This window comes from Dermacentor andersoni, chromosome 3 (assembly GCF_023375885.2).
Source record: "Dermacentor andersoni chromosome 3, qqDerAnde1_hic_scaffold, whole genome shotgun sequence".
NCBI lineage: Eukaryota > Metazoa > Arthropoda > Arachnida > Ixodida > Ixodidae > Dermacentor > Dermacentor andersoni.
The window spans coordinates 231,972,544-231,996,362 of NC_092816.1; the positions used below are offsets into that span (position 1 = coordinate 231,972,544).

The 23,819-nt window shown below is 46.7% G+C and overlaps 1 protein-coding gene across 4 annotated transcripts in view; it reads left to right on the forward strand.

The window, feature by feature from the left end:
* Ube4B (Ubiquitination factor E4B) overlaps positions 1-23,819 on the forward strand; it is a 438,127-nt gene that overhangs the window by 321,000 nt on the left and 93,308 nt on the right. For all 4 annotated transcript variants that reach the window (XM_055072695.2, XM_055072686.2, XM_055072679.2 and 1 more), the window contains one exon: positions 5,366-5,659. In XM_055072695.2, coding sequence (XP_054928670.2) covers positions 5,366-5,659 — 294 coding nt within the window. The remainder of the gene's footprint in view (positions 1-5,365; positions 5,660-23,819) is intronic.

A 23,819-nucleotide genomic window follows, 5' to 3' on the forward strand; every position in this document is an offset into this window, starting at 1 on the left:
GCCTGGAACCCAAACTAAACAAACAAGCACATCATGGCAGAATGCTGTGCGCAAGGCAAGCTCAACAAACAGAATGGCGATAGCGGGCCGTGTGCAAGGGTGCCGGAAAAAGGTGTGATCGGAATGTTGATGCGACCTCACAATTCAGGCAAGGCCTCCAAGATTGGCAGTTGCAGTTAACTCTGGGAGGTGTAGAGCGTCGATTAAGGCAAGGCCTCAGAGATTACCATCTAGTGTGTGATCTCTGAGGCCATACTTGATGTGTGTTCGAGGTTGCCAGAGGAGATAATGGCGGTAGAGTTGGCATACGCTACAGCCGCGGAAAGATAGAATTTAGAGCTGGCGGCTGTCTGAACTATCGGTCGTCTTTGCACATTAAGTCTATGGGGCCATTGGCGGTGCCGTGAAGGTGTCCGAATTAACGAGTACGACCGGATTATCGGTGTCCGATTTATCGGTTGGCGACTGTACACCCGTCGTTTAAAAGAGCATGTGTAACGAACACACAAAGCAAGCTTTTGAAGGCCTATTTCAATGGACTGGGATACTGACTCCTACCCTGAAGGGGGCTCTGCAGCATAAAATGCAAATAATTACAGGAAAGAAAAGAATAGAAAAAGCATAGCATGACAAGAATTGTGTTGACAAAAGGAGCCAACATTATAGCACATTTGTAAAGTGAGATGAAAGGGGGAATGTGCTGTGTACAGGGCACATCAGGGCAGTTTCAAAGCTCAAGGCAGGCTTACTGCTCCTCAAGTCTTTGCATTTTCATTAACCACCCTTGTTACAACTTGATGAAGGGGGATTATGGGCAGCCTGTTTTGCATAGCTTCAGATGAGCATCTTCTCCGTAGCTTCCTTCTGCTGCTCACACATTTCCAGATGGAACTGCAGCAAGTTGCTCAGGTACGCAGTTACGACCAGCACTGGCGATTTCATGGTAAGTGTGCTGATGAAGCACTGTTGATGCTCCTACAATGCTCTTCACAAGACTTTAGGGGGCTCATAACTGCATTGCTCGGATAGTAAAGGTGGTTGCCATCACAAACATATTCCTTCAGCGCTGTCAAGTACATTCTTTATTTCGGGAAATCCTCGGCACACACGCAGTCTGCGTTCCTTCACACCGCACCACACGCGGCTTGCTCCGCTGATTACTTCACTTACTCAGTTCATTGTCGTGCGCTCCCCGCATGCCGACCGCGCACACATGCCTTCCATGTTCTCCCTCACCACCACACACCGTTGCCTACCGTCCCATGCCTGCTACTTTACACAGTTGCCTACCGTCTCATGCCTGCGACTCTGCGCCACCTGGTGTCGGCCCGGAACCCTCACAGATCCCCCTCCCCTTTTATCCTGTGAAGAGGGCTTTCAAGGTGCATAAGAAGGGCTCAGCTGGTCTGCATTAGCGAGGCCTTTCTGTTTCCCTGTAGCCGGGTTTCTGAGCCTGTAGGTATTGCGTTCAATGTGTGCAGTCACTCTAAATGGCTCTGTTTCTCGAGGGGCAAACTTGGCTGTGAGTCCAATGGCTGCCTTACTTAGCGGGTGCGTGTCCCGGAGAACCAAGTCTCCAACCTGGAAGGTAGCTGGAGTGCGCTTTTTGTTGTCATACTTTGCCTGGCTGGCTTTTTCCAAAGTTTGGTGGTAAGGTGCACATCCAGTTCAGCAGCTAGGGCATGAGGCGCGGAAGGGAGCACCTCGGTGCCAGCTGCCTGATTGTGATGGCTCCACGGGTTCCGTAGTTCCCGCCCATACACAAGGCAGGCATAAAGCCAGTAACTACACTTTGAGACGTGCGCATTCAGACACCACTTTTGGCAGCCTTTTGTCCCAGTCCCTGTGGGAAGTGCAGTAGCCCACCAGGCATTGTTTAACTGTTGCGTTATGGCATTCCACAGTCTGTCCTGCTGTTCTTTATGGGACTGTGTGGCTCTCCTTTATTCCCCAGTGCTGGAGAATGTCTTTCCGCAGTTTGCTTATGAATGGTTTGCCATTGTCGCTAGAGATGGAGCTAGGCATACCATGCTGGCAAAAAAAAAAAATAGATCATTTTATTGATGATCAATTTGGAGGTTGGCGCATGTAATGGGAAAAGCTCCACAAACTTTGTGAACTTGTCCAGCACCACCAGGATGTACTTGTGGCGCCGAGGGCAGTGGCCCAATAAGGTCCACGCTTAGCTGCTGCATTCGGTGAGTGGCCCATGAACTGTCCATCAGTACTTTTGGTTTTTGCCGGTGAGGTTTGAAAGCCTGGCACTGCTGGCAGCTGCGGATGTAACAGGAGATATCGGAGTGGATACCGAGCCATGTGTACCGGCTCTTCACACCTTTCCAAGTTTTAAAAAAGCCTAAATGCCCACTTTGGGTGTGGTCATGCTCCATATTCAGTGCCATGTCTCGTAGGTGTTCGGGAAGCCAGGTGACCTTACGTTCACCGACCGTGTACATAAGGATACCAATGTTCGAGATTTCGCTGTCATCAGCTAGGTCCTGTACCCTCTTCGACTCTTTAGCTTCACCAGGTAGCATGCCAGACTTTAAGTATTGCAGCAGCTGCAGCAGCAGTGAATCCTTGCGTTGTTCCAAATGGAACTTTGCAGTGCTGGTGAGTGGGGACACATCAGTCACGTCAACAGGGGCTGCCTGTTCAAAACGAATGGCTTGTTGTGGCTCTTGCATTTCGATTGGGAACCAGTCCTCCGCCAAACAAGGATGAGCAGATTCGACGGCAGGGATGGGGCACCTGCTTAGTGCATCCGCTGGGATGTTGGCCCATCCTTTATGATGCCTTATGGTACACTTGAACCCTTGTAATCTCAACACCCAACGTCGCACTCTGCACGATGTTTGCTCAGTTGTAAACATCCAAGACAATTATGCATGGTCACAATGCACCTCAAATGATGTGAATTCTACATACTGCCGGAATTTATCGGCAGCCCACACCACAGTGAAACATTCCCATTCTTGGACAGTATAATTCTTTTTTGCAGCACTGAGGGTCCTGCTTATGAATGACAAAGGCCTGAGTTCAACTTCGACTTCCTGCAACAACACTACCGATATGCCATATTCGGACGCGAAGGACTGCCAGTTGGACTGCGCACCTAAGAAGCTCCACCCCCCCCAACGCTGCTGGAATCAATTGCAAACGGCAGTCAGAAGGAATCCCCACAATATCGCAGTACTCTGAGTACTTCTCCAGAAAGACTTGCGGCAAGTGTCGATCCTGGTAGCCACTGAATTTTGGCAGTGGGACGGGTGCACCTTTGATGTTGAGCGCTGGCCCCGCGCCGGTTGTCTCGTCGGGCCTAGCCATGCCGTTCAGTATAACCATGTCGTTCAGTGGTGTGGTGCTCATAATTTGAGCTGCGTATCAGCCACGAGTTTCTCCATTTCCATTGTGGTCCCGGAGGTCAAAGCCAACAGTCCTTAAACGATCGAAGAAGGCAGGAGAGGCTGCACAACTGGCTGGGTGCCACTAGACGATTCTTGGTCCTCCATGTTAGGTCCGGTCGGACGAGCCCCTACTTGTCAAGTACGTTCTTTATTTTGGGAAATCTTCAGCGCACGCACACACACACAGTCTGCATTCCGTCCTGCTGCACCGCATGACACTTGCTCCGCCAATTACTTGGCTCTCACAGTTCGTTGTCGTGCGCTCCCCGCATACTGACCACGCACACACGCCTTCCGTGTTCTCCCTCACCGCCACACACAGTTGCCTACCGTCCCGTGCCTGTGACTCTACGCCACCTGGTGTCGGCCCGGTACCCTCACAGTGCTGTTAAATATGTGTGCTTGCTGCTGCTGGACCACAAGACTGCAGGCTTGCACTTATGACACGAGTGAACCACTTGGGCACTACTTGAATTTCACGATCCACTTGTCTTCTTTTCTGCTTTGTTGAAAATTTAAACTTTCTCCAACCATTTCTGGAGTGGTTCATGCACAACGGCGCTCAACATCCAGGCAATCTGTGCCGAAAACCACGGCCAGGCGGCCGCACAAGGTTAACATGTGCCGGTTCTGCGGGAAGTGGGCTACACAATGGCGGACGTGAGCTATGGTGACTGGTCTCTGTGGCCACAGCTCCTTCAAAAAATGTCCCCATCCTGAATGGAGCAGCAGGTGAGGAGGACATCGAGGCACCTTGCACCATATTACACTAGATGAATAAAACTAAAGTTCGCGACATTCTTTTTTCCTGTCATCTGAGCTGGCAAGCGAGGGCAGGCAAGGAGGGCTCGGGCTTATCTGCACCTAAACCACATGATTATGCTGGTGCTGTTTCCACAGAAATGTGTGCTGCTGGCTGCACTTTCTCTTTCTTTTTCTTTTTTTCGTGGCTGACCGCTGGTGCCACAACAGTTGCTCTTGATCACTGTGCACAACCCCGCAATCGTGGTGATCACGAATTGTGATGTCAATCTCATTGCTCCGCAACACGATAGCCATGATTTAAAATTGGGCAAGGGTAATTGGCGAGGGAAGATGCTTGTGGTGAGGTGACTTGGAAAAGGTGAGGTCAAAAGAGTCGGAATGTCACTCCCATTAGCTTATTTAAGGGACTCGGGCAAATTCCAGAGGTGCTTCTAGTTAGTGGCAAGGTGAGCAATCAGTCATCTTGGTTTGCCCTAGTTGGCACTGTCCTATTACCCAGAAATGTCTGAATAACACGCTGTATAATTCACTAACCCTAGCCTTTTCACAACTTCTGTTGCAATACACCTCTGGTCACTTCACAAGCACGTACAAAAATAGTATGAAAAATGGTGGCAGAAAAACCTCGGAGCTCACCGGCTTGCTGTGCACATCTGAGCAGAGAAAGTGGATCAGTGATATGGTGGGGCAGAAACGTGCCAGTTCATCAGTGACACTGAAAAGGTTAAAGCACCAACCACTTCGGCTTTTTCACTGAATACAGCAGATCCCGGATCTATCGAACTCAAAGAAGATCGCAAGATACTTCAATATATCAGTGACCTTAAATATAAAATATACTTATCTGACGCTTCTTTGAGATTTTCACACATCTTAGACAGTTTATCAAGAACATTGGGCTCAGTGTTTCCAAGTGCGAATGTCGCTTGAAGCAATCAGGCTTTTGTGTAATACCCCAAGTGTTACTGCATAAGAATGACACATACTAGCTATAGGAAAAAGTTGTGTTTTTCCTGGCGCAAGGATTTGCGTTGGACAACCCTTTGGGTGATAGGGTCATAGATGTTAGTCAAGTCTCAGTTGTCGTAGGTTACTGAACTAGGTGCAAAGTGAGTGCTTGGCACAAGTTGCTTTAAATTTATGAAAGAGACGAAGGAAGTGCCTGTTGCAGTCTATGAAACGCCCTGTTGCAGGTATCAGCCACAGGCAGTGGAGGCGGCCGAGTCACCCCTGGTGCAGCTTCTGGCACAGCTGCTGTGTGCAGCTGACCGGTTGGGCAAGCCCTACCTGAGTGCCAAACTGGTCGAGGTGCTCTTCTGCGCCACGGTGGCGGCAGGCGGATGTGGCCAGCTTGCAGGGCGGCTGCTGGATCTGCCCTGCGCCCAGCAGCAGCTGGGACCCGCCCTCATGCGCTTCTACACGGATGTCGAGTCCACGGGGGCCGCTTCCGAGTTCTATGACAAGTTCACCATTCGCTACCACATCAGGTGTGCTGGAATACAATTAACCTTGTTGTGCCTACATTCTGTCATTTTTTACCAGTTACCATTTTTCACTGGTTTATAATGACTGTTACCAAGTTATCAGAGCAAGACATGCCTACTTTATCTAAAATTTCTTTAGTATTACCAATTTTATACCGAAAGAGAGTTCTGCAATCGGATCGCATGGGTGATACGAGTATTCTACATAGAGCAACTTTGACTAACGGGAGCAAGCTGACCTGGAACTAAGAATAAGAAGCCCTACTGGGAAGGCAAGACCAGCCTTGTTCCTAAGGTATTTTAAGTGTGGTTTATCTTCTTTCACAATGGTACCTTTGTAAAATACTTCTCACCAGTCTGTGCCAACTACCTTCTTGGTGTGCCCTTGGCTCTGAGGTTCTGCACGCCCTGCATGATGCTCTGCAGAGAAGGTTCGAAATATCGATTGCCGTGCCTGAACGGTGACATAGCCTACTACATAAAGACATTCCGAAATTGTCAGCTATACAAGACAATGCCAACAAGGCCTCGTGGGACTCCTAAAGTCAATCAAACCTTCTAAGGGCCACTCCAGCAGATTGGAATGGACCTCCTGGTGCCATTTTGAGTGTGAACATCGAGGAAGAAGTGGTCTACTTATGTTAGGGACCAACAAAATTTTATGGATAATGTGGCAGGTTGAATTAAACAAGATGTTTAAAAGACACCAGAACGCACCGCTGGTTTATTGGGCACTATTCGTACGATTCTAACGTGCCACTGAATCAAATGCACCTCCATTTTCTGTGTGTACAAAGTACAAAACTAATGTAGATGTGAGATTAAGGCTCCTAAACAAAATAGAAATCTGATTCACACCCAATTTTTTCAACAACAACAAAAAATAGCCAAGGGTCTCGCATGTGTTGCACAATGGCTCACAGTTTTCTAAAGTTAGCTTTGCTGCAATATATCTCTGTTCTGTGTTAAAGCATAGGAACACCACAAAGACATTATTTGGTACCATATCGAATGGCACCACACAGGCAGTTCTCAGCCCAATTTTCCTGAAAAAAAAAAAAAAAACGAAATGCTATGCATTGCAATTTGATAAGTACTAGGGGTGTGCGAATACCAAATAGTAGATTTTGAATTTAATACTGAATCAAATCAACAAAAAGAAGTTGAATATCAAATCAAACCTTAGAAAATTTTTCATAAAGTTTAATGCTTACAAATTTCGGCCAAGAAAACGGGGGGGCTTCACATGCTTGGGAGCCTCCTAGCATTGCATAACAAGAATGTAGCATGCTATCGGTAACTTCAATACATAGAAATCAAGATACACAGTAACGTCCACTCTTGAAATCAAGAGTTCAATGAAAACTCGTCTGGTCGGGATTGCTCATAGTCAAGAGTAAAATCTACGCCGACCAAAAACATTGAAAGAAAAGAAACCAAGACTTTTCGGCTCCCATACGGGGGCCTTGTTCACAGTGAAGGTAAATGAAATGGGGTGATGATTATGTACGTGTAAATATATAGTGCAAATAGCGGGCATAAATGGAAGGAAGGCTGCCGTCATTGCAGTTCAGCATGGTATTAGTAGTTTGGATTAGTAATGACTTGAGATGCAAACGCGAGGTTAGGTTACTTTCAGTGGCTAGCACATGCACCCTGCCCCAGTCAAAACATGTCCTTCTGTTACAGATTGCTCAGCGAAAGCGTTAGAACAAACTTTTTTTTTTTTTTTTTTCACATCATCATAGTGTTCCTTGATGCGCCTTTGAAAAGTGCCGGTCTCGCCGATGTAAACGTAACTGCAGTCTGCACAAGGAATGTTATACACCTGGGCACCTTTCTTTTGGAAGCTTGTCTTTCACATTTACAAGCACGTTTTTCAGCTTTTTCGCTGGCACGTGTGCAACGTGCACCTCAATAGAATGAAGTGTGCAGACTAAGGCCTCGCCAGTGCCGGGAGCACAAGGCATCACAGCACGTTTGCAAGGAGCAAATGTGGCGCAGGAAACACTGGGCGAGCGGGATGGGTGGCACTGCACTGAAGCCACAAATGAAGTGGGTAGCTGTTCCGTGAAAATTCAAGATGGACAGTTTCCAAATCTTTTTGTAATTCTTTAGGAGAACTGCAGGTTTGTTGCGAACATTGTATGAGCGATGCGGTGACAGTATGTTGGTGACAAGCAGGATGAATTGACATGAAGTTCAAGTAGCGTCCCGTGTGCGTAGGTTTTCGGAACACATTAAAACAAAGTCCTCTTCCTTCACGTTGCACCGTTACATCCAGAAAAGGCAAGAGATGATCCTCCTCCAATTCAACAGTAAAATTTATGGCATGTTCTATTCATTTTAAATGCAACAAAAAAGCATCCAGGGCCTCCTTCATTGTCACACAAAAGCAGCCATCCGTATATCTAAGAAATATTCTTGGTTGTGGCACGAACATCTCATCGAAAAGGCGGCAATGCAAGAAAACACGGATGGAGATGAGACGACAGGGACGAGTTATGAACTTCCAACAATTTTTATTGTGAATGATTTACAAATATATACATGTTGTCCATTCCGGGGGCTATCATCTGCACTTGCATAAATATGGCAGCTCTTTGTGTGAGAGCACTGAGAGCAAATAATTTTGCACATTCCTCCCCGAGTCTAGACATGTGTTCAGATTCTGCCATTTCCAATGTTGCGTGCATTTTACTCTTCTTAATAATAGAACTGTTTACAAGGTCAGGCGAACAGGCTTTGCAAGTCAGACAATGGCTTGCCAGAAAACCTTAAAAATCTTTATCTTCACGCGCATTTTATGTGCTCCCTTAATGGGGGACCTTGGCCTCGAGCAATACCATTATTGATATTGCTGCTAGAGGAATGAAATTTGAAGGTGATATGTAATTTAATGTGCTTGGTGCCATCATGTAATTAGTTTTTCTGTATATAATGAGAAAAATATTTTAGAAAATGTTTTCTGTTCCCATGTTTCGGGGTAAGTAGCAGGAAGTTCTTTTGCAGTAAGAAATGTAAAAAGTATGTGAAAATATTCCTGAATGTTCAAGGAGTGCAGTAAGCATTGTCTCATGTTTCTACCTCTATTCTATCCAAAGTTAAAAAAGTTGAAAGTTGTAACTTGACATGGGGGGGAGGGTGATATATATATATATATATATATATATATATATATTTACCTTCCTCAAAATTTCAATATGTTTCAAGGTGCAGAAATGTGGTATTATAGACTTACTGCACTCCCTGGGAGCCTAGCTATCAGATAAAGCAAAAATTATTCAAATTGGATGATTAGGCATGTAACTATGCCTCCCGGAAAATTGCTGATTACCAAAAAAAGCGTGTTGAGAAAAGTGGAAAAAACTAGCCACCATGTTAAAAAAGCATTTTATTCTCCTGGATGCATGAAATTGTTATAGCCAATTGCTCAGAAGGTTCCAGGGGAATAATCTGGATGGCAATTTCCTCGCTGCCTCCGCTTTGCAGCTGCTTGAAAAGCTGCCGAGGACATTCGCTTTCTCTCCACAGTAACAACGCGACGACAGTCTTTTTCAGGGGAGACACTACTATCGATATAATATTCATTTCTTCATCAATATTAATGGAACTTTCCTACCTTATTAAGATTTTTGTGCTGATTTCAAATATGTAATTATTTTTCTAATAGGCCATTTACTTCTGAAGATAAATGAAATTCATTGTTCATAATTTGCAGAAATGAGAGACAAGTACCCGCGCTACTAAAATTCGCATTGCCACATGCCTAGTACCAGAAAACATAAGGAACACAATGGTAGGAATACATTTTTGATAATACTAATATTAGTAACTCTATAGCAATTCAATATTTACTGTTCCAAATGGAGTTCCCCACTGTCTGATCTAAAGCAGAATTGAAAATGCTGTCGGCACGAGTGAGCAAATCAAACATCCACTTCGTTGTGGTATTGACACAAGAACTTGAAGCTTTTTTGAGCATTCATCTCCCCCTGCAGCAAATCCGCACGCTGCAACACTGCAGTGTCATGCTGAATGCGGCCGCTGTCCGGAACATACTCACTCGTTGGTGAGCTGGCTAGGCCTACTTCAGCATTGTCCGTGGCTTTGGCATCACTTGCGATTAGCGGCGGACGATTATCGATGTTCTCCAAAGGAATGGAACGCTTTTGAAAGTGATAAGCTGATCGCTTCTTCTTTTTGCCGAAATTGTGCCTTGTGGCGAACTTCTCCGGTGAATCGATCATTGTTGTGGATTTGTCACAGACCTACGAGACGTGCCGTTGCGTCGCCTGCGGAAAGGAGCATACAACAGGAAGTCGTTGAATGAGATCACGAGTTTGGACCTTTTTTTCTTCCCGGATTTTAACGTCACTGGCTAGCCGGCAGAGTCACATTTGGAGGGAAATTGAAGAAAAAAAGGCTCCTCTTTCCAATGAGACCAAGATGGCTGTGATAGGGCGCATAGGAAAAGAGTTACGCGCCGCGATGTTCTTGCGCAGAATTCAGCTCGCAGTGATGTTATAAATTAATATTGTGAGCAAAATACTCTTCCACGAGATTTGAAACTTCGTGAATTAAAGGAATAGTAACTGTAGGTATTGAAAATGTTATTTTGAAAAAAAAGATTGTTTTTCTTTTTTTTTTTTTCTTTTTTTTTTTTTTTTTTTTTTTTTTGCCTCGTGACCCGTGTTCTCTCTTAACCTATCATTAACACATCCCCCAGTTTGGCCAATGTCACGGAGTAAGACATATAGGAGGTGAAACTCCCGTCAGCGCGAGCGAGCGCGGGCGACCAGATAAAGTCACAATTGTTGCATGCGCCGACGCTACCCTATGCAGTGGCGGCACCATGCGGCGCGTCGTAGAAGCCGCAGCGGGAAAAAAAAAGAAAGCAGCGCCCGGCAGGCGGCTCGGCGGCTCCGGCAGCTCCGGCGCCCACTCCGGCGGCGCCCGCTCAAAGCAGACGACAAGCAGACGACACGGGTGTTTGCTTCAGCGGGCACGCCGTAATCGAACTGCGTAGGTGCGCGCACTCAAGAAAACTGTTTTGTTGTGTGCCCATCAAAAAAAGCAACACGTGTGGCAAACATCCGCTCATCTTCCTCTTATCGCCAAGCAGCTAGGGCAACTAGTTTTCGCGAGTCTTAAAAAAAAAAGAAAAGGAACGGAAACACATGCACGGTGGCATCCTTCCTAAGCGCACCCCTGTGAGCACTAGAGCGAGAAACAAGCGGTCGCCCTTTGAGCGATTAGGAACGAGATAGCCATCAGTTTCGCAAGCGCAAAAAGCCGAAAACCGCCCGCCACGGAGCAAAATAGCCCTGGCTACAACCAGAAGCTACGTATCATCTTATAGCTGTCATGGAAAACGCGTTTTATTTTTTACTGTGCTCAAATGGCTGAAGCGTAGCAGCAGTTGCTCTTCGGGCTACAAGCGGTAAAGAAGCGCGCGAGAGTGCCCTCAGTAGAAGTCAGGCGCGCGCGGCCGAACGGGAGCAACACGCTCGACCGGTTGCCCTGGCAACCGAAACGGCGGTAATTTCTTCCCATGCCGCCAGGTGCCGCCAGCATGAAAATATATCCGCGGGCTTGTGACCTTTTCTGGTCGCCGCAAACAGCGGAGTTTCCACTCCTATATTTCTTGCTCCGTGGCCAATGTACACTTTTCCACACCTTAAAAGAATTTAATAAACTATTTTCTGTACATTCAACAAAAGGCTGCCTTTGCTTTATGCTGCAGTGATGCAGGGTTGCCTCTGGGTCGGACATTTTGCAAAGCTTTGTGTTATAACGCTGGGCCGCCTTTTTCCGATTGCGTGATAATGTGTGATCGTCAAGTATCACAGTTACCCTCTGCCTACACTGTGTGCAGGCTTCACAAGTTTGCAGCTTTGTGCACACCTTTTTGAGAAAGCCCTCCACGACCGAAATGAGGAGGTAATGAGGATATCTGGTGTGCAGCAGTCTCTCGGCTTGATGGTTGGACGCATATGAGATACAGTGTGAGCAAGATTTGCAGAGAGCGCTCTTTAGGCACAGCGTGCCAATAAACCCGCCGTGGTTGCTTAGTGGCTATGGTGTTGGGCTGCTGCGCACGAGGTCGCGGGATCGAATCCCGGCCGTCGCGTCCACATTTTGATGGGGGCGAAATGCGGAAACACCCGCGAACCTAAATTTAGGCGCACGTTAAAGAACCTAAGGTGGTTGAAATTTCTGGAGTGCCCCAACTACGGCGTGCCTCATTATCAGAAAATGGTTTTGGCACGTAAAACCCCATAATTTAATTTGTTAACTTGGCAATAGCTCGTTTAATGAGCTTTGAGTGGGTGGTCTTGAAAGGCAGAAGTGGTTTGTTGGCGCGCAACTTGTTGGCACCAATACCTGTATATGAACGTGTCGGAAACAAGAGGCTGCTGTGTGGGCGGTAACAAAAATGGTGGCTGCGAGCAACCTTCATACACTCGCTATCATAGTTGAAGTGGTTTGTCGGTTTTCCGAGAGTTGCGCGGCTGTTGCGAGTACATCTGAGTTGATTCATCAGCAAACTGTAATTTCAAGTTGTGAACGCCTGATGAAACAGTGCCGATTAGTTCTAATAGCCTAGGCAGCATTAACTACAAATTTGTAACTGGCCGATGTGGTAATGGACCACAAGCTGTTGCAGAATGCTTGCCACTGATATGTTTGCACAGGTGGCTCATCAGCTGTGTTCGCTACCGAGATCACGCGTGCAGGTTAAGGTGGCGGTCCCACTGCAGCGGCACAAGCCCGCCATTTTCAGTACTTTTAGAGCAACCGTGGCGGCTCTTCGACTTTATATAAAGTTGTCGTACATTCCATAAAAAAAGCTTAATTCTTGTATATTCCAACTGTATATAATATAAATGAATTGATTATCGTGATTTAGAAATAAATGTTCAAGAACAAGCATAAGATACATGGTTTTCGCGAACTGTGTCACAGTTGTGACCATATTTAAAAGAAACTACCGCATTTACTGCATGGTGGCTTGCTCTGTAGCTTAAGGACATATTTATCTATTTCCTAGACACAGCAAAATAATGTCGAATTTTTACTTTTTGGATAATTTACTTTTGAAGATTCCCAAATATCACAACTTCTGTTGTAAACAGCCCGGCAACTACATGCTCAAGGAAGCTAAATTTTGGATAAATTAGAGTTCAAGGAATTTCTATTTACGACGCAAAATTTTATTTATGTACCTTTATTAGTTTTCCTAATAATGCGACCGAAATTAAGCAATATTTAGAATTCTGGTCCTACTTTTGCCCATTTTTTGCGAGAAGGTACTAAAGGTACGAAGCTGCCGTTTTGGATTAGACAATTAGAAGCCTGAATTCAAAATATCAACGCATACTTTTCCAATAAAGCAAAAAGAAACACTGTACAGGACGCTTGAATTTTACAATTTTTTTTCCACTGGTAACATCGATAAAGTCGACGCAATCTTCAAACTGTACCACAATCTAAGGACTCGTATCTCAAACATTAGCAGCTATGGTCATTTGTTATCGTAATATGCTATAATCACAGCGACAAACTGCAAAGAAAGGAAGAAATTTAAACTATTTTTGCACTTACATGCAAAATTTTCACCTAGCGCCATCTGCTGGACCAGGAAGTTCACAGTTTCTCCGAATGTGGCGGGCCAAAACATTTTACCTCAAGAACGAACGCTTGTGACTTTTCCACCAAAGGATTCCTGGGGCGAAATCTTATAATTGTTTCCCTTGCCCTCGCGTGATTGGTCAGAATTGTGGTTGCGTCAGCGGCCGTCAGAGACAGTGCTGCGGTACCGCAAATTTTGAACACGTCACGCCCCTGTCAATAATTTTCAAAGTGAACCCGTCGTCGGCCATGAGTGGAACCGGCGATGAAGTAGTCCGCTTTGGGTTCCGTTGCTGTGGCTTGGCTGTTTGCTAGCGACCATGGCCATGCCGCCTCGGAGACTCGCGGGTGGTTCGCGCTCACGCGCGTTGGTCATCTCTGAGGTGCGACTTCACACGCATGAAAACATGGCGGCGCCCCTTCATTCTTTGCGTCGGGGGGCTCTCCCGGGCCCTTCAACGCCTGGAGGTGCTCGACGCGTTATCAGAACTGACAGATGAGGAGTTTCGGCATCATTATCGTCTGTGAAAGGGAACCATCCAATGGCTGTGTGACAAACTGGAGGAGACGAGCAGCCATCGCCCTTTGCCGGTGCGAGACGTGCGGCCCGAGGAAAATGTCCCTGTGCGACAACATAAAAGAATAAAGAACCAACTTTCAAAATTTCCGCACAACTGATGGCGATGGGGCTATTTCCTTTGATTCGAGTGGCAACAATATTTAATGCGTGGATTACCACCTGGCGATGAACAATTAAACAAATGGTAATATTATATTGCCTAATGTGCAATAAAAGAATATGTCAACACACGACGATAATTGAAAACATTCAGGACAATATTTAAATAATAAATCATATTTATTGAGCAAGAAGAAACATTCTGCAATCCTTACCTCATTATATGATGACATACACTTCAGAGGCGGCACCCTCTCGTTTATTGGTCGCGTCTTCCACCTCCAGCTTAGGAGTGGCCTATTTAGTGATGTAAGTGGTGAGGCGAACCGAGGGGCTATTCTCGACACGCATGGCGGCTGTACGGCCGCCATTATCCGCCATGTTGACTCTCTGATTGGCTGTCAAGAGCTCATGTGCCTTGAAATTTGGGTTGGGAAATAGAAGTTCTGCAAAATGCAATTTTGCGTTTTCATCAAGATAATGAAACGGGACGTGGAGCTACAAATTTTATCGACTAATACATTTTTTTGTTGTCCTTGGCAGCTATATTGCGACGTTAGCGCTTCAAAAAGAAAGTGAGTGGTAGCGTACAGAAGCCAGTGCAATGCATCTGCAATTTCGCGAATACGTGGCGAGAATCCAAGATATGTGCCATGCCAACTTGCTGATTGGCTGGAGGCATGTGCTGTGGACAGCGTCACAGGAAGGGCCGTTTTGTAAAATTCAATTTGATGTTGCGTGACGTTGCGCTGGGCCGCCATTGCAGAGATTTTTCGCCATAATTTGTGGTGCAACAAGCTGTGCGAATTATGGTAATGAGCAGCCATATGCAATGGCGGGAGAGAGGAATGTGTATCGCCACATTTTCCCCGTCGTTTGGCACCATGAAAATCTTTTGTTCATAATGCTTGCTCATAGTGTTTGCATCGCTCTTGGGTGGTGTTGGCATTTGTGTTTTGGGCCATCATTATTTAAAATAACGCATTTATACGAAATAATATTGGTTGAACATAGCAGACTTTACGCAACGTTGTCCACTTTTCACTACTGCGTTTGTATTGTAATCAAGATTGATGCCTTTTCGCACAATCAAAAGTTATGACAACAGCGTCTTTTTAATTTATAAAAAGAAATGCACACAAGGCGGCGTTTTGAAGTTTCCTCCACCGGTGCGAGTGACCAGCGAAATGAACAAGAGATGGCAGCGCCGGCGTTTGCGTCGCGCTAGCGGATATCTCTGGCACGTGCAACGCTATCGGTGATATACGCCCGTTTCTCAGCCAGCCGAGTTGGGCTGAGTCACTTGCGTTTCGCGACATAGCGATAACGCGGCCTAGAACGTGTGCTCATCACCACTGGTCAGTCGCGTACGTTGCCTCAAGGTAGAAAACAAGCGCTTTGGCACCAGCGTACGATGACTCATTCCTTTTACAGGGTACACGCATCCTAGCTAATGAAGCAGAGGACGGCTTGTACACAGCAGACGACGGAAGCGAGAAGCGTTTTCGACGGAATAATCGTACGCTTTGAGCTCGCTGCTTTATTTTTACTGAGGAGGAAAACTGCTTTGCTTTATCAAGAACGTTAGGTTAGATGCCTTCATTTCAGTTTCTTAGGCAAAACGTCAAGTTTGCGTCACGTTACGAAAGCAATACGGGGCTATCAGCGTCATTTTGAATGCGTCCCTCCCGTCAACTTCACGCCTAGAAGAAAATGGCGGAATGTCCAGAATAGCGGCCCTGGTTTGCATTAGGAACCGTTATAAGATTGCGCCCCTGGACTCCCCCACAATGCCTGTCAATCATCCTGGATAGTTAAAGGAACCACTCCCAGAGGCATAGCCAAGGCCGCGAGACATGCTGTTGTTTCCTGCATTTGTTGGGCTAGCACGTACATAGCAGCCCCCCGCAGGGGCGTCTGCGTCAGCAGGCGTTTGGTGTGTTGCGACACCACGGACCCGAGCACACGAGGGTTGGACCCTCCCGCATGTAGCCGTGCGCGGCTTAGCCGTGTCTGGGGAAAAGGGGATCCTGGGGGTTGAGTCGATGCTGGGTGTTTGGACCTTTAAGGCCCCCCGGCGGAGGCAACACACCTCTTCGGCCTCGGCTTCACACAGACGGCACCTCCAGACTGACCCACCTGGAGGAAATCGGCAGTCGCCTTTTCCTGTCACTCTCTCCCTACAACCTTCGTCTTTCCCTTACTTTCCACCTTTCCTGTCTCCTTCTCTCTTCTGTTTACTTCCGTTTACCTTGGCGGCAAGGGTTAACCCTGTGTGGCTATCCAACCTTGGGTACACCATATTTGGTTATAGTGGCGGCGTACGACTGGCGTCGTGCAGACTTGCATGCAAGCTCTGCCGCGTCCCCTCGTTGGGCTCCGGGGTGGGCGGTCGGCGCTGTTGCCGAATTTTTCTACATTTTCATGGAAACTTCCTTCCCCAAACTTCCTGATCGCCCTCAGAAACGAGGGCGCACCGAAGATCTCTTTCAATTTTTCGGACAACAAGTCCACAACTTTCCTCGATTCCACGTGATTCACTCAGAAAAGCCAGACAAACTTGTGCGATCCATTTCACCATTCCTTGTTTCCAAGTCTTTGACCGAAGTTTTCGGTACAGGATATAAGGTTTCGAGAATGTCAAGTGGTGATCTCCTTTTGGAGCTCCAAAATCAGAAGCAGTATGAGAAGCTGCCGAAACTTGTGTCATTTGGGGAGACCCAAGTAACAGTAACCCCGCACCGTACCATGAACACAAGCCGTGGTGTTGTCTCGGACGATGACTTGCTGGAGCTCACTGAGGATGAACTCTTGGAGGGCTTCAGTGACCAGAACGTTATCAATGTTAAAAGAATTAAGATCAGGCGTGACAGCAAAGAAATCAAGACCAAACACCTTATATTGACTTTTGGCTCAAGTATTTTGCCCGAGTCTGTAGAGGCCGGGTACATCAAGCTCCGTGTTAGGCCATATGTGCCAAATCCGCTTAGATGTTTCAAATGCCAACGCTTCGGCCACAGTTCGCAGAGCTGCCGAGGCCGTCAAACCTGTGCGAAGTGCAGTGCACACGAACATACTTCTGAAGCTTGCGTGAACACTCTCCATTGTGTAAACTGTGAAGGCGAGCACGCCGCATACTCGCGGTCGTGCCCGTCTTGGAAGAAAGAAAAAGAAATAGTCACAATCAAAGTTAAAGAAAACATATCGTACAAAGAGGCACGCAGGCGGGTAGCATACCTGTCTAAGAGTAGCTTTGCCGATGTGGCGCGTAAGGGGGCAGCGTCACAACGGCCTCCGGCGGCTGTCCGACCCACAGGCAGTGAGTCGGCGGTTACGCCATCTGCCCCCGCGGCGGTTGCAGCTAGCGCTGCTCCGTCTACCCAGCAGACGGGGCCATCGACCCCGAAGGTGGGCGCAGCCGACGCTGCCCCAGCCTCCGAGGCCCCTTCCAGCGCTGGCAACGGCCAGCGCAGCCAAATCCCTCAGGGAGCCCCATCGACCTCCGGGCTGGTGGGCGCAGGGGTCTTGCCCTCCAAGGCGGGACTCCCTCTGAAAACCACTCGCTCGCAAGAGCGCTTGTCCGGCGCCTCACACGAGGCAATGGACACTACACCTGTCCCCAAGGCGCACCAAGCGCCTAAGGAGCGTCGAGAATCGCTCGAACGCTTCAAAAAAAACGAAACACCTATTACAGGGCCTCGAAAGGGCTCTGTAATCTAAGACATCTTTCCGTTTCCGTACACACAGCACCAATTTACTCTAAATATGGATACACAAATTATTCAATGGAACGTCAGAGGTCTTCTTAGAAACCTGGATGACGTACAAGAACTCATACACAAACACAATCCAAAAGTGCTGTGTTTACAGGAAACACACCTAAAATCAAAACACACAAACTTTCTCCGACAGTATATAACTTTTCGCAAAGATCGCGATGATGCTATCGCATCATCGGGAGGGGTAGCTATAGTTATCCACAAAAGCATTGCGTGTCAACATTTACAGCTCCAAACGCCTCTTGAAGCAGTGGCAGTTCGAGCTGTCCTCCTAAACAAACTCATCACCATTAGCTCGCTTTACGTACCCCCACACTACAAATTAAACAAACATGAATTCCAGTCATTTATAGACGAATTGCCAGAACCTTATGTTGTTCTTGGCGATTTCAATGCACACAGCACCTTGTGGGGAGACTCTCGTATCGATGCGCGAGGGCGTCTCGTTGAACAGTTCCTTTACTCTTCTGGAGCGTGCCTTCTAAATAAGAAAGAACCCACATATTACTCTCTTGCGAACAGAACCTTTTCGTCAATAGATCTTAGTATAGTATCCGCCTCTTTACTGCTCGAACTCGAATGGGAAGTTACGAGCAATCCTTACGGGAGCGATCACTTCCCCGTATTGCTAAGAACATTTAAAGAAAATGAATTTCCTCCACAAGCTCCTAGGTGGAAGATTGATACAGCAGACTGGGAGAAATTCCGAACTTTAAGTAGTATTTCATGGGATGAGATGTCCTCGTTAGGAATTGATGCTGCCGTGGAATACTTTACAGCCTTCTTAATAGATGCCGCAACTAAATGTATATCACAAGTAAATGGCTTGGCATGCAAACGGCGTGTCCCGTGGTGGAACGAGGACTGTAGGATCGCTCGTAAGAAACAGAACAAAGCGTGGGGGTTGCTACGCGCCTCTCCCACTGCGGAGAATCTGTTTAACTTTAAGAAAGTGAAATCGCAAGGCAGGCGAACACGCCGACAGGCTAGAAGAGAGAGTTGGCAGACGTTTTTATCCGGTATCAACTCGAATACAGATGAGGCCAAAGTCTGGAACCGGGTTAATAGGATAAAAGGGCGACAAACATATTCACTTCCTTTGGTAAACACACAAGGTGAAACACTAAAAGATCAGGCAGATTCACTTGGGGAACACTTCGAGAGCGTGTCGAGTTCAAACCATTATTCGCAATCATTTTTGAAATACAAACAAATAGAAGAATGTAAGCCCATAATACGAAAATCCAGGCAGAATGAACCTTATAACCGGCCTTTCAATATTGCTGAGTTGAGAGCTGCCTTGACCACATGCAGGGGCTCTGCGCCGGGACCTGATAGGGTCATGTACGAAATGATCAGAAACTTACACGCTGACACCAAACTCACACTACTCACGCTTTTCAACGCTATTTGGGCTGCGGGAAACCTCCCATCCACATGGAAAGAAGCGATTGTGGTCCCTGTTCTTAAACAGGGCAAGGACCCTTCCTTGGCGGCAAGTTACCGTCCGATAGCCCTTACAAACTGTATTTGTAAGCTTTTTGAAAAAATGGTTAACCGCAGACTTGTACATTTCCTTGAACTCAGCAATATGCTCGATCCCTTTCAGTGTGGCTTTAGACAAGGGCGGTCCACAACCGATCACCTTGTGCGCATTGAGGGCAACATTCGCGACGCCTTTCTACATAAACAATATTTCCTATCCGTATTCCTCGATATGGAGAAGGCGTACGACACTGCGTGGCGTTATGGAATCTTGAGAGACTTGTCGGGAATTGGCATCCGTGGCAATATGCTCGTCCTAATAGAAAGCTATTTGTCCAACCGTACATTCCGTGTGAAAGTCGGCAATGTATTGTCGCGACCTTTTATACAGGAAACTGGTGTACCCCAAGGAGGTGTACTTAGCTGCACGCTCTTCATCTTAAAAATGAACACGCTTCGTGCTTCATTACCGCCAGCCATTTTTTATTCTGTTTACGTAGACGACATACAGATAGGTTTCAAATCCTGCAACCTTACAGTATGCGAGAGGCAAATACAACAGGGCTTGAACAAAGTGTCCAAATGGGCAGATGAAAACGGATTTAAATTTAACCCCAACAAAAGTTCTTGTGTGCTTTTCACAAGAAAGAGAGGGCTCATTGCAGAACCCAGTATCGAAATGTATGGTCAGCGAATTCCTGTGAACAAAGAACACAAGTTCTTAGGCATCATACTTGATTCAAAATTAACTTTCATTCCACACATAAAGTACCTCAAGGTCAAATGCTTAAGAACAATGAACTTACTTAAAGTGTTATCCCACACAGCATGGGGCAGCGACAGGAAATGTTTAATGAATCTTTACAAGAGCCTCATCCGATCGCGGTTGGATTACGGTGCCGTGATCTATCATTCTGCAGCCCCGAGCGCGCTAAAGATGCTAGATCCGGTCCACCATCTAGGAATCCGACTGGCCACTGGCGCTTTCAGAAAGAGTCCCATACAAAGTTTATATGTAGAATCAAATGAGTGGTCACTTCATCTGCAGAGAACATACATCAGCCATACATATTTTCTGAAAGTCCACTCAAACCCCCAACATCCCTGTTTTAGTACCATTAATGACATGACATGTGCTACACTCTTTCGCAATCGTCCGTCCGTAAGACAGCCTTTCTCGCTGCGTGTGAGGGAGCTTAGCGAAGAAATGCACGTTCCACTCCTCGAGCTTCGCCTAATGCATCCAGCCAAGCTGCTACCTCCTTGGGAGTGGCAGCTCATACAATGTGATATATCGTTCGTGGAAGTCACAAAGCATGCCCCAGAGATTGAAATCAAGATGCATTTCCGGGAACTTCAGCACAAATACTCCTGCACGGAGTTCTACACAGACGCATCAAAGTCACACGACGGGGTATCCTATGCAGCCGTCGGTCCATCCTTCTCGGAATCCGACGTACTGCACCCGGAAACTAGTATCTTTACGGCTGAGGCCTACGCACTGCTGTCGGCCGTAAAGCATATAAATAAATCACAACTCCAGAAATCAATTATATATACGGACTCCCTCAGTGTTGTGAAGGCCTTGATGTCTTTCTGTAATCACAAAAATCCAGTATTTAATGAGCTCTACTCCGCACTGTGCAAAGCATATATATCTAACCAACATGTGATCATATGCTGGGTGCCTGGACATAGGGGCATCGAGGGAAACGTTCTAGCCGACCAGATGGCCACATCAATCTCATTGCATGCAGATAATCCTACTGCTTCGGTCCCTGTCACAGACCTGAAGCCTTTTTTAAGAAGGAAACTACGAAGCCACTGGCAACGCATGTGGGACGAAGAAATAAATAATAAACTGCATGTAATAAAGCCACAATTAGGTTTCTGGCCTCTTGTAACAAAATGCCGCCGGACAGATGTGCTATTCTGCCGCCTAAGAATAGGACACACTTTTGGCACACATAACTTTTTACTCACGGGAAACGAGCCTCCAACCTGTGGTAGATGCGGGGAGAGGCTGACCGTCCTCCACGTCCTACTGGAGTGTCGGGAAGCCGAACCCGAGAGAAAAAAACATTTTCTCTTAGCATACAGGCACCACATCCCCCTTCATCCTGTTATGTTACTTGGTCCAGAACCACTCTTTGACACCAACGCCGTCTTAGGCTTTTTGAAAGATGTTGTGTTGCATGTTATTAGCCCCACACGTTCGTAGCGCTTCCTCTCTTCTGAGGATGTCGCTGCGATAGTTGTTTTGAATAAGCACATGCCTCTAGGCCCTTGTGGTTCAAGGGCTCTGGCGAGGCTGTTGTGCTGTAAGCAATTTAACGTCTCGCATATTTTAAACAATGCATCATTCTTTTACGATGGATTTTAATCTTCACAGTCTTCGTCATTAATCATCGCCATAATTTTATAGCACGTAGATTTTACGCACTTTACAGCGACTATTTTTAGGCCACTTTACAGCCAAGTCACATCTTCCATAATACATCGTTAACACTACCATTTGTCATGGCGCTCTTTGGCCATACCTGGCCCTTGCGCCATAAAACACTACACATCATCATCATTACATAGCAGCCAGGGCGAAAGCACGTGCCAGCAAAGCATGAGAGCCGCCTGTGTGGCCTAAGAAGGGAGGAGGCCTCGCCCATAGTGCGCTAAAATGACTCCATGAAACTTCTGTTCAGTCATCGACCTTGTAGATGGCGCAATTACAGTAGCACAATAGAGGAATCTTCCCCTTCTCTTTTTTCTTTGGCTGACACAACGCAGTGGAATGGAGTTGTATTGACACGTGTACTTGTTTATCTTTCACCTGTGACCGCTTTTCACCGGGCGCAGGACCGCCTGCATGTATCGGAAATTTCTCGAATGTTATCGATGCTTCTATCCGTTGTCTGTTGTCACCGACGCTTATGTAATCTGATTGTATGAGCGACGCGAAAAGCACGCATGCTGTAATACTCAACACGCAGTAAGACGAGACTGTAGAGAACAAATTGCACCCCATCCACACCACGTCGTTTCACCCATTGGCCTGGGCCGGTATTATGTAGCGATGCCTTTCCGATGATAATGCCTTTGCGTGCTTTTCGCGCTTGGTCAGTGGTTAGAGCGACGGTCCGCTCACGTTATCAACGGGATCAGCCGGACGTGAGCGGTGGATAAGACTAGCACAGAATACAGGATAACGCATTGTTGTGATCGGCCTTTCGATCCTCCTGGCGAGCCCAGGACTTCGAGCCGGAGCTGCGCCTGCTGAGCGGCCAAGGCCTCTTCAGTGGGCACCGATGAGCTGCCCCCTTTCGAGCCGGCGGATGGGCTTTTGTGATCGGCCCTTCACTCCGCGACGCCCCTCAGTCACGGCTCGCACGTTTGTGGTGAAAGGGCCGACAGCCTCGACAAAATGGTTCTTGGCACGGATGAATTATGACCAGTGCGGGAATACTTTTCACGAGAGGTTTCAGAAATTAGCAATGACACGGCTGTCACCTGTCAGCAGCACAAACTGGCATGTCCAAGCAGAGACGCTCAGTGCGATGATACTTGAACGTGTGTCCAACAGAATTTCTTCACCATATTTTTCTAGAAAAATATTATCGACTCGTGTGATGCACGTGTCCGCTGCTGAAATCAAGGTCACTGGTTCAACACCAGGCCGTACCGACTGCATTTTGATGGGGGCGAACTGCAAAATTACCCTTGTTTGAAGCGTTGTGAACCTTGGGTGACATGACAAAGGCAGCACATGTTGTGAAATATGCGCGAATCATGTTCTACTAACAAGATTGTGGAGCCAATGGCTTGTTTCATGCCTGCTTATCTGAAATTGGGCAAGAACACCGCCAAGCCACCTAGCCTTATATATATTACTGTAATGAAAGTGTGCTGTGTACTATGAGTTTTTTGTTGTACCTACGATCTTTCCTTTGTCCTTCGTTTGGATACATAAATTGTAATAGCTGACCTCAAGGTCTAGTTCCCGAAGAGAGAAAGAAAATTTAAAAAATGCTGCCAAAGGTTCCACTCTGTCTTATAGGTGTCGTGTTAATGGGGTCCTGCCTATTTTGACGCACATTTCTAATCGATACGTTCTTTTTTGTCATTTGCGCACGTGCGCCCTGGCAGTGTTTCGGTATAAAATTGACCTGAGTATGCACTGCTGAAGTGGGGACCGCACATGCCCTACGATTTAATTTGTGACTACGAACGAACCGAACAGACGATTTGCAAATATATGGGAGTTGGCGGCTCTAAAACGCCCTACCTTCTAAAGAAAACTCACCAACAGTCGACCATTCCAAAAAACGAACGCCGCGGTGATCGCATTTATCGATTACGACATCTTTTGGCAGACTATTCAAACCTGATGTGCAATTTCGCCTTTCAGTATACTATTCTAACACTTCACTAAAAGTCGAGCACGAACTTATTGCAAAAAGTTTTGCATATTGCATTGTCATAATAAGTAGCGTCAAGGAGAGAACATGTGACAAAGCGCACAAAAAAGAGCAGCTCATACGTTGATAATGATGAATGCATAATAAAACATCAGTTTACTACATACAGTATG